Source organism: Pogona vitticeps, chromosome 3 (genome assembly GCF_051106095.1).
Source record: "Pogona vitticeps strain Pit_001003342236 chromosome 3, PviZW2.1, whole genome shotgun sequence".
NCBI lineage: Eukaryota > Metazoa > Chordata > Lepidosauria > Squamata > Agamidae > Pogona > Pogona vitticeps.
The window spans coordinates 137,907,779-137,919,595 of record NC_135785.1 but is presented as its reverse complement, the minus strand read 5'-3'; the positions used below and the strand labels follow the sequence as shown (position 1 = coordinate 137,919,595).

Here is an 11,817-nt window from a genome sequence, read left to right as displayed (position 1 = left end):
TGTTGGCCCTCACTCCACACCCAAAGAGAGGAGAGGGAGCCAAGGGCAAGCGTGGCAACGGGGTGCGTCTGCTGCCTTCCCATCCAGGGGGAGGGCTGGGGAGGAAGCCCTGCTGCTGCTCCCTCGGAGCCCGCCTCCGCCTTGCCCGGGGGAGAGGCGCTCTTCTAAAGTACCGCTCGCCCTTCCAGCCCGCCTCCCGGCCGCCGCACTGGCTCGCAAGGAGCAGGGAAAGGAACGGTGAAGAGCCAGGACTGCCCCCACGCCTGGCCACCCGCTTCTGCTCGCCTTCCGGGAGATGCCGAGGATGGGACGGGTTCCACCGGCCGATGGCGGAGAGCACGGCGGCGGGAAGCGGGAAGGGACCAGCCCTCCTGCTCCCTTCCCATACGTCCGGAGCTTCCTTTGCGGAACGAGAGGTGCCAACAAGGCTCGGCGCCTCCCACGGGCACAAGGGGAGACAAAGACCCTCTGCCCATGCTTAGGGGCACGGTTGCCTTTTCCTGCAGGCTACAAGGGCGGGATGCAATTGAGCAGCGAACTGGAAGGGAAGAGGTCACGGGCGCCTATGTAATAACGGCCACACGGCGCTGGGAAGTCCGGTGGGGAGCATGGGCTCCGGGGGTTCCGCCTGGGCACTCCGGGGCCGGCTCTCTCCGGCCCTCTCTCTTCCCCGGCGCCGCCGACGTCTCTCTCCCTCCGCCGCCCGCAGCCTGATTAACCATTCTGCACAGCAGCAGGCAGAGCGCGCGCCGAGAGCCCGCCCTCCGGGCCTGAGCGACTTGCCCCTCGTCCTCTCCTCACCGAGGGCTGAGGGTCCGTCTCCGCCTCCTCCGTCCCCGGCCAATCCGGCGCGGCCAGAGGGCGGGGCTGAGCTTGGCTGACGCCTTCCCTCTGGGCTTGTTGAGAGTTATATCAAGAAATCCAGTTCAGAGAGAAAAAGAGAAGAGACCGAGCGATCGGGAGGGAGAAGGGGAGGGGAGAAGCCCCGTAAGTGCTCCCTTCCGAGCGAAGCAATTAGCGGGTTCGGATTGGCACGGGTCGCCGCCGCCGCTCCACGAGGAGTCCAGAGACCAGACCAGAAGGATAGTCGCCTTCCCCCCCCCCCGTCACCTGCCCCGACGGTCGGCGAGACTTCCCTTCAGCAAGAAGTTGCGAGCTGAGGTGTTGGGGGATTTATTTATTTTTTCCTTGACGACGACGACGACGAGGATGATGATGGGAATGGAAATTACCGTGCAGTGCAGAGGGTGAGGTGCCCCGGAGCCGGATCCCAGACGCCCCAGAGATCGGCATCAGTTTGACGACACGCGTGATGCTGCTGCCAATCCTAAGAATAGCAAGAAGCGAAACAAACAGTCCATGAGTCGGAGGGGACGGCGCGGGGGAGACGCGCACGCAGGCACCGAGGAGGGCGACGGCGGCGGCGGCGACGAGCCCGGAGCCTTGCAGGGCGCGTTTGGCTCTCCGGAGTTGCCCGCCTGCCGCCGCCGCCAAGCAGCTCCTCCGGGAGGACGCGCCGGCCGTTCCGAAGGCGGCTGGCCGGTCTAGCGGGCGCCCCTTTCCCGCTTGGCCGCCTGCCGCCGCCGACTCCCCGCCCCCGCCCGCGACACCTTGCTGGCCGGCCATCGCGCGCCTCGCGGCTTGTGGTCACCCCCCGATGCCTTGCGTGGGGGCGGCTCTGTGCCTGGGCAGAGCGGCTCCTTCCCCCGGCGACCGCAGTTCTTCGGGCGCGAGGGACGGCCGCGGCGAGGTAAGTGCAAAGTTAACACACGCTGCGGGGTGGCGGGAGGGGAGGGGAGAGAGGAGGGGGGGCGCCGATTTGGTTAGGCTTCGGGTTTGCTTTCCCCGACCTGTGTGGGTTTTCCAGCTCGCGCTGGTGTGGGAGGAAGGGAGATCTCTGCCTTGCCTTGGGGGGGGGGGGAGGGGGTTGGAGGTTGCTGTCTCCGCAGCCCCTTCTACCTGCCTGCATCAGGGTGAGGGGAAGGATCGCGGACGTCGCCGCGTAGCTTTTAATGCAGATGCCAGATCCGAGCTCCCGACCAAACTCTCGCCCGCTCCCCTCCCCTCCTCGCCCCGATCTAGAAGGACGCCGGGAGCTGGATTTGCTCCCATAAGGGCATCGGAGCCGCTCTCTTCCCTCTCGCTTGTCTTCGGCTGTATTTTATGCGTGGCAGCTGCTGCCTGATAGCAGATCCGGAGGGGTAACCGGGTGTCGCTGGCTGCGACGTGCCCCCCCTCCCCCAAACGCAACCCCCCATCAAAAGGAAGCGAGCAAAGCAGCCAGCCGAACCCCGATAGCAGCCTTCTGCCTTTTTTTCCCCCTTCGTAAACATCTGGCTCGCTGCTTCTGAGTTGGTTCGAGAAGCCTCCTCCTCCCTGAGTCTTTTCTGTTTATTTCGAAGTTGTTCATCGCCGGGAGGAAGGGAGCCCCTTGCCTGCTGCAACATCTGGAGAAGGTGACATTTTGCTTTGCTTAGGGGAAGAAACTAGAGGTCCTGTTGTTGTCTCTCCTAGTTAATAAGGGATCAGAAGTAGCCAGGGAGCTGCTGCAGGAGCTGCTTGTCTGGGTCCTTATGACTTCTAGACTATTCGGGTGGCACTGAAAGAGGAGGATGAAACACACAAGCAAAAGGAGAGAAGGAGGGAGGCAGAGAGAGGGGGGGAGAGAAATCTATCTAGGTAATTTAATTGGGAGAGAGCAGAGTGCACAATGTTGTAAATTATACTTATAATTAGTGTTGGGATTATTTATTTTATTTGAGAGAAATAAAAACTTGAATGAAATGCATGGGTGGCAGGAAAATGCACTGTATGGCCAGTGTGCTGGACAGATCTGGATGAGAGTGTGTCTGCGTTTGCATTGCATTTCTACCCTCCATCCTGCAGCTCATTTAATTTCATTGTGTGCAAATGCTAGTTAGGGTATACTGGTGCATTTGTGGAGGGCAGGTGTCGGGATTGCTCACCCACATACAGAGAGGGGCAGAAAGAAAGAAAAAGAAAGAAAAGAAAAGAAAGCAGGTGGCGGGTGTTTCTCCTTTCTTGAGTTTGTCTATGTGTGTGCGTGTGTACATGGGGGGGGGCATGTGTTGTAGGAATGGGTAGCCAGACGTGGCAGTTACATTTGGTGGCAGTTAAAATGCGAGGATAACACTTTTGTTGTTGTTGTTGTGGTTATGTTGACAGTGGCTGTGGGAAAGTACCAGCTCTGATGTGATGCCTCCTGCAATCCTCCTCTTGCGAACAAGGCAGCAGCAGCAACAGCAGCGCTTCTTTGTGGAACCCTTGAAGTCCTGAGCAGGAGCTACCAACTCATTATCATGGACCTGAGGGATTTTTACCTGTTGGCTGCCCTGATTGCCTGTTTAAGGCTGGATTCAGCTGTAGCTCAAGAACTGATCTACACAATCCGAGAGGAGCTGCCAGAAAACGTCCCCATTGGGAACATACCAAAGGATTTGAACATTTCTCACATCAATGCTGCCACCGGAACCAGCGCCAGTCTCGTCTACAGACTGGTCTCCAAAGCAGGGGATGCTCCTTTGGTGAAGGTCTCCAGCACCACAGGGGAGATTTTTACTACCTCCAACAGGATCGACAGAGAGAGACTCTGTGCAGGAGCTGCCTATGCAGAAGAAAATGAGTGCTTCTTTGAATTGGAAGTGGTGATTCTCCCCAATGACTTTTTCCGACTCATCAAGATCAAAATCATTGTGAAGGATACCAATGACAATGCCCCCATGTTTCCATCCCCTGTCATCAATATCTCCATCCCTGAAAACACCCTGATCAACAGCCGCTTCCCAATCCCATCAGCTACAGATCCTGACACTGGTTTCAATGGAGTGCAGCACTATGAACTTCTGAACGGACAGAGTGTCTTTGGGCTGGATATTGTGGAAACTCCAGAAGGAGAGAAGTGGCCACAACTGATTGTGCAGCAGAATCTGGATCGGGAACAGAAGGACACCTATGTGATGAAAATCAAAGTTGAGGATGGAGGTACCCCACAGAAATCCAGCACAGCCATCCTCCAGGTCACAGTAAGTGATGTTAATGACAACCGGCCAGTTTTTAAAGAGAGTCAGATAGAAGTTCACATCCCAGAGAATGCCCCTGTAGGTACCTCTGTCATTCAGCTTCATGCCACTGATGCAGATATAGGAAGCAATGCAGAAATCAGATACATTTTTGGTGCCCAGGTTGCTCCTGCAACTAGAAGACTCTTTGCTTTAAACAACACAACTGGGCTGATTACAGTTCAGAGGGCCTTAGACCGTGAGGAGACTGCTATCCACAAAGTGACAGTACTGGCCAGTGATGGTAGTTCAACACCTGCCCGGGCAACGGTTAACATCAATGTGACTGATGTGAATGATAACCCCCCTAATATAGACCTCAGGTACATTATAAGTCCCATCAATGGCACAGTGTACTTGTCTGAGAAAGACCCTGTCAATACCAAGATTGCCCTCATTACAGTCTCAGATAAGGACACTGATGTGAATGGCAAAGTGATCTGTTTCATAGAGAGAGAGGTGCCATTTCACCTGAAAGCTGTTTATGATAACCAGTACTTGCTAGAGACATCTTCCTTGCTGGACTATGAGGGCACCAAAGAATTCACCTTTAAAATAGTTGCCTCAGATTCGGGCAAGCCCAGTTTGAACCAGACAGCCCTGGTAAGAGTTAAGCTGGAGGATGAAAATGACAACCCACCAATTTTCAGCCAGCCTGTAATTGAGCTGTCAGTTTCTGAAAACAACCGCCGTGGTCTGTACTTAACCACTATTAGTGCCACGGATGAGGACAGTGGGAAAAATGCAGACATTGTTTATCAGCTTGGCCCCAACGCCTCTTTTTTTGATCTGGATCGAAAGACTGGCGTACTGACAGCTTCTCGGGTCTTTGACAGAGAAGAGCAGGAGCGGTTCATTTTTACTGTTACGGCCCGAGACAATGGTACCCCTCCTCTGCAGAGTCAAGCGGCTGTGATTGTTACAATATTGGATGAGAATGATAACAGTCCCAAATTTACACATAACCACTTTCAGTTTTTTGTGTCAGAGAACCTACCAAAGTACAGCACTGTAGGTGTGATCACGGTGACAGACGCCGATGCAGGAGAGAACAGAGCAGTGACTCTTTCCATCCTGAATGACAATGACAACTTTGTTCTGGATCCGTACTCTGGAGTTATAAAGTCCAATGTTTCTTTTGATCGAGAGCAGCAGAGCTCCTATACCTTTGACGTCAAGGCTATTGATGGAGGACAACCACCTCGCTCATCTACTGCCAAAGTCACCATCAATGTCATGGATGTTAATGACAACAGCCCTGTGGTCATCTATCCACCTTCCAATACTTCATTTAAGCTGGTACCTCTCTCAGCCATCCCTGGCTCCGTAGTGGCTGAGGTGTTTGCTGTTGACATTGACACCGGAATGAACGCTGAACTTAAATACACCATAGTAAGTGGAAACAACAAAGGTTTGTTCCGTATTGATCCAGTGACGGGTAACATAACCCTGGAAGAAAAGCCTTCTCTTGCTGATGTGGGCCTGCATCGATTAGTGGTCAATATTAGTGACCTGGGTTACCCTAAATCCCTGCACACTCTTGTTCTTGTCTTTTTGTATGTCAACGACACAGCTGGCAATGCCTCTTACATTTATGACTTAATCCGCAGGACTATGGAAACACCCTTGGATAGGAACATCGGAGATAGCAGCCAGCCATATCAAAACGAGGACTATCTGACCATCATGATTGCCATTGTGGCAGGTGCCATGGTTGTCATTGTGGTCATATTTGTCACTGTCCTGGTCCGCTGTCGTCATGCCTCCCGATTCAAAGCTGCTCAGAGGAGCAAGCAGGGGGCTGAATGGATGTCTCCTAATCAGGAGAACAAGCAGAACAAGAAGAAGAAGCGGAAGAAAAGAAAGTCTCCCAAGAGTTCCCTGTTGAATTTTGTTACCATTGAGGAATCCAAACCTGAGGATGCCGTTCACGAACCTATCAACGGGACCATTAGCCTTCCAGCTGAGCTGGAGGAGCAAAGTATAGGAAGATTTGACTGGGGCACTGCACCACCCACCACCTTCAAGCCTAATAGCCCTGACCTTGCTAAGCATTACAAGTCTGCATCTCCGCAGTCTGCTTTCCATCTTAAACCTGACACTCCCGTCTCTGTGAAAAAGCATCATGTGATTCAGGAACTCCCCTTGGACAACACCTTTGTTGGGGGTTGTGATACCCTTTCCAAACGCTCTTCCACTAGTTCAGATCACTTCAGTGCCTCAGAGTGCAGTTCCCAAGGAGGCTTCAAGACAAAGGGCCCCTTGCACACCAGACAGGTAAACGAGCACTTTTACTGGTCTATAAGTACTGCGTACAAGTGCCCACTCAACCAGTATTAAAGTGCCAGGATGTCTTTTCTTTCACTGTAATTTTAGATTAGTTATAATATGGACAGGAAACTTGGGGGGGGGGGAGCAGGCAGGGACGGGTAATGGGATGGGGAAGCTGAACCCTTTAATGTCTTTCTGGGGCAGGACTATGCATTTGTAGGATGACTATGATGGTCCAGAGTTACAGGCCACCATCTTTTACAACTTTATTTTTATTAAGAACCACATGCACCCATTCATGCACTGGAAATGTATTCTTCCTACGTGCGCATGCACACACGCATATACACGCATACGCCCCCCATACTCTTCCTATTCGGAACTTAAAAGCAATTTTATAAAGTTTGTCAGAAGCATATCAGCATAGAGGTTTAACTGAAGAAGAAGAAAACGAAACATTTAAGTTTGCCAAGTTCAAGTAAAAGGAAGACAAAAGTGACTGTTTCAGGATTACATGCGTTAACCTCTGATATAAGAGAAGTGGAATTTTTGTATGAGCTGGTTTATATGTGTTTTGGTTTCTTACACCCATTTGTTTTACACTGATTGGCAACATTTGTTAAGTGTTTGTTGTTTAGGGGTTAATTTTCATCCTGAGAAAGGCTCCAAGATGGTGTTTGTTGCACAGGATATAACTAAGCTGCCAGGAAGTCTTCCTCTGTTTTGAATTTTAATGCTTGTAAAGGTATGAGTCTGTTAGAGAAAAGGGATGTAGGTACATTTTTTTACTTTTGTTTTTGTGTGTCTTCTTACAAAAATGGCCAAAGTATACTTTCAAACGGAATGCATTTGCTTTGAATAAAAGAAGGATTATGCAGAAAAATATCACCCCATTGTAAATATGTTCTCATATTAGTAGTGCATAAGTGGTCTATCATAACTCATTTTAAAGCTTTGAAAATACGATATATAAAGGAGGATTAGAGGTTGGGAAAACTCAGTATTTCAGCCAAATACAGCACTAGGGGCTTGAGCTTCTTAGGGTTTTTATTTTATTTTATTGGTTTTTTTTTAAGGTCAAATAATTCCTTGCTAATAAAGATTTAAATGTGGTGCTGTCTAATTCATTTTATGGTGCTTGTCTTTTGCCACTAAATTAGAATGTCAGAAGGAGCCTGTAGATGGCACTAAGGTACTATGTGGCTTGGATTGGCTGGCTGCCAGTCCTGCAGCAGATAAGAAATGGGGGGAGGGACAGTTCAAACTGGTACTAAAGCCAAAGAAACCTTTTATTTAATGACAGTCGCACTGAAGCGACCAGTAGTTAAGCTGATGTGTTTTGCAGTAGCTCCTTAGTGCTTAGTTTTCATTGTATCAGTTGCCTGAGACTTGAGCTATCAAGCACACACCTTACTGCTGGTGCTGTATTCTCTTGGGAGATGGTGAATTGTTTGGGTTGATCACATGGATCTATAGCCAGAGAACAGGACAAAATTCCTGTTTACAGGGCTGTGCCTTTAGAAATGGCTAGACTGATCATGCCCTAGCTGGATTAATTTCCCAAGTTGTATGTTTCTCAGAACTGTATCTTGACTTTTGGACATATCTCCATTAACAAGGCATTCTATTTAAAGTCCACTCTTAGGAGGTTTTTTTGTTTTATTTGTTTGAGTAACTGCCCCCAGATCACTCAGAAAACTCATTAAACAGCATTGGAGTAAAAATTCTTCACCCAGAGCTGCCCTTCATAAGCACTTTGAAACATGCTCTGTTATCTAAATAATGTGTGGATTCATTTGCACATGTTTGTTCTACGAATGTAAAAAGAAAACAGCAGAAACCATAACACCCCACCCCCCCTGCAGGACCTGAGGTGAGACAGGGCTCTCTTCCACCCTGCCCCCTTCAATTTTTTATTACAGGGATAGCTGACATTGTTTTGATGTTAAGCAAATCTGTTCCACTTTAGTTCTCATTTCCTGGGCTGTGTTACAAAAATGGGTCTTAACTTCTTTGAGAAATCAAATGGGGATTAAAAGCACAAATACAAAACCGTTTACCTGGCAGAGCATGTAAGCACCACTCAAGAGACTTGACAGTTCAGGGTGGGGAAATTTTAAAAGGCAACATTTTCCTTTGTATCATCTTGATTACTGTTTTTGTTTTCACATCTTGCAACTGTAAATGTGGCTGTTCTATTTTTAAGGTCACCGTATTCTGAATAGGTTGGAACTTGCAGAAGGAGGCAAGGAGTAAAAAAAAAATGATTTGGATGGCATTCTATTTCCATCATAATGTAGCAAGGCTGGGAGAGTGTGTAGAACCTTTGCTTCCTCCACAAAGATGGTCCAAACGTGGAGTCTGGAAAGTGTGACCCTCCAGATGTTGTTGGCATTCAGCACCCAGCAGCCCTAGGTTTCATCGTCATTGGTAGAGATGAAGAATCCCAACAGCATCTGGTGGATGAGTCATTCTCAGACAGTGGTACAAATAAAAGTGTTATTTGAACCACTGGGATGCTGCATCTTTTACTTTGATATATAGAGGTCACTTCTGAAACAGTGCAAAGAATTTGATTACAGTCTGGTTTGGGGGGGAGGGTGTATAGAAATAACTATAATCTGTTGCCTGTCACCAGCCTCCAGTAATTATCTACATAGCTTTTAGCTTTGGTGGACAAGATTTGATTTAAAAATAGACCTCCAGGTTCTTTTCGTTTGGAAATATTATGCTGCTAGCTGACACCTCATTACAACCATTGGTAGTAGGCCACATGGAGAAATTGGTAATCTGCTGTTATACTTTTTTATGCAGTGTCAAGTCACAATAACTGAAGAGGCATATCTAATCACATGTATTTAGAAACATATTCTGTAAATAGGCAGTGGAACTTATTTATAAGCAAATGTTTACATAATATTTTTAAAATAGAGGTTTAGTCAATATGTATAATATATATTATTTAGTGTACAGTTAGATAAATATCAGCAAAGGGCACTATCTACTGGAAATCTTTTTCACAAATCACATACATGTATCACAACGCATAGCATACACTTGTTTCACCAGGAGCTTTTTGCTAAACTTTCAGTGAATCTGTACCCAGTGTTTAAAAGATTAATATCTCAGACAGTTTTCCTAGAGAGAATGGATTTCATCCTGCTATTTATCACCCAGATTGATGCACCTCTACTTAGCTCTGTCTAGTAGTTTAGGATTATAATTCCAATCACATCCACCTAATCACCACGTTGTTTGGGGATGATGGGGTTTCACTCCAGCACATCTGCAGGGTGGGGAAGGCTGACTTAGCCTGTATTTAGGCATTGTTTGACTAAATAGTGGGACGTAATCTCAAAGTAATTTATTTCTGACAGAACCCTGTTGTATTGTGTAGAAGCTGTGCAAGAGAGATGGTTCTGTTGTGTGATTCCTAGACATTTCACACAGACCTGTGCAGGAGGGCTTCCTGATAGCTTGTATTCTTTGTCTGTATCCACTTAGTCCATATCAGATTAGCCTTTTAGAAAGATGTAAGAATCAAGAAACACTTTATTATAATATCACTACTTTCAATAAAATAACAGAATAAATGCAGGCTAGGAGAGGGTGCTATTTGGTTACGCTAAATACCTCAGCATTAAAACATTCATTTCTATTGTGAAAAATGAAGATTTTTGTCTTTGGATATACCAAGTTTTATGTTTATATCCCAAATTCCTCTAAGCAAACCTCAAATTATTTTTTCTTAGGGGGGGAGAGGTTGCACCTGATCTTTACTAGATATTTTTAAATACACACTTGTGTGCACACAAACACACACACCTGAATCTTACATCCCTTATGTAGCAGGCCTGATCAAGAATCCAAAACACCCTGGTTTAAAATAATTAAAGCCAACAAATGGATCCTGTGTTTGCAAGGAAAACAAATGACTGCTAATGTCAAACAATATCGACACTGAACCCAGAATGTTTAAATAATGATGATGTTGCATATTTGTTACTGGAACATTATTCTGATTTCCAGCTGATATACAAGTATTTTTTGTTATACCAGTATAAGTAAATCTACATATTTATGCTTAAAAGGACTGTGAAGTGTGATTTGAGTGCCTAAGTTACTTGATATCTTAAATATTAATCTTGAAAACCTTTGTATAAACTGCAGAATCACGGAGGGGGTGTATAGCATTACATCAGACAGAATTGCAAGGAAATTGTAAACAGTTGTATTGTCAGATATGAGAAGATGGATGTAGATTAGGTATTGAAGACCAGGCATGATTACCTGGGTATATTATTAGATACATTAATTACAAGGGCAATGACCTGCTTTAGACAATATGTTCAGTGTTCTCCAGCTTAAGCCCCGTGGTTGCAAAGAGGAGACCTAAAATGTTTGCTTCCATTTTCAACTGACAGTTGTTGCTATATGTAAATGAGGAGCCATAGTTTAACTGCTTTATTTGAACAAGTTGGGATCATAAACCACAGTTTGAAGTTGACGTGTTTAGACAAGCTATAGCTAAAAGCAACTGCAGATTGTCCTGTCTTGGACAAAAGAAACACCGGTTAGTTGAAAGTGGAAGCAATGGTTGCCTGTATGTGTCTCCATGAGAGGTGAAGAGGTGAAAGGAAGAGCATATAAGCTCATTCATACAGCACATGACAGTTTAGAGCGTTGTCCAGTCTTAGCCGTTCATTGCCAAATGGTACTCTCTCAGGGGCTAGATAATCAGGGTTAAACTGTCCATGAAACTGGTCTGAAAGATGAACACTATTTTTAACAAATTGAGATTTCCATATAAATGCATGTCTCAACAATCAGAAAATGGAAAATTAAGTCAGAAGGAACAAAACAAAGCATGATACAATGCAAGATATGGAGGTGAGGCAAAGTTCATTCAAGGACAAGCAAATGTAAGGGAACACGTTTTCTAAATGTGTCCAAAGTATGTCATCTAGTTTGACCTTCAGTTTATCTGGTGCCAAGAAGACTGAGGTTTATGCCATTCATTTATGTCATTAACAATGATGTTGCTAATAATTTTTCTGTGCTCCCTATTGGATGGTATTCATTTATGCCAAGCATGGCAATATGTGCCAAAAGTGAAAGAGACAGTCTTCAGGCTAAAAAGTGGGGGTGGAGTGCTTACCAAAGAACTCTAGCTGGCAAGGTATGAGATCCAGGCTGATTGTACAGTCACTATTTATTGTATTATAATTACAGTTAACTATTAAAACAGTTACTATGAAATGTATTGCTTTCAATTACTCTTCATCAATTTTGCAAACATTTGGGCAGCTGCATGGTCCAGTAGTGCTGTCTAGCGTGATATCTGATGCAGGCTGGATGTTGAATGATAGTACAGATAATTGTTCAGTATCATAGATAACAGAAATATAGAGAGAATTCATCGGTTCCCTTGAGCATTGTGTAAAACTGCAACAAGAAGCCAGTGCTG

At 46.5% G+C, this 11,817-nt stretch overlaps 1 protein-coding gene across 16 annotated transcripts in view; it reads left to right on the top strand.

Annotated features, from left to right (window-relative positions):
- The first annotated feature begins 886 nt into the window (after window positions 1-886).
- PCDH9 (protocadherin 9) overlaps window positions 887-11,817 on the top strand; it is a 1,094,858-nt gene continuing 1,083,927 nt past the window's right edge. For 4 of the 16 annotated variants that reach the window (XR_013543774.1, XM_072993181.2, XM_072993182.2 and 1 more), the window contains exon 1: window positions 1,905-6,356. Coding sequence is in view for 15 of the 16 variants with exons in the window: in XM_072993181.2 (XP_072849282.1) it covers window positions 3,321-6,356 (3,036 nt within the window). In the remaining variant the exon portion in view is untranslated. Of the gene's footprint in view, window positions 1,751-1,904; window positions 6,357-11,817 lie in introns of those variants that run through there. The other 12 variants (XM_072993183.2, XM_072993185.2, XM_072993187.2 and 9 more) reach the window with 6 other exon arrangements.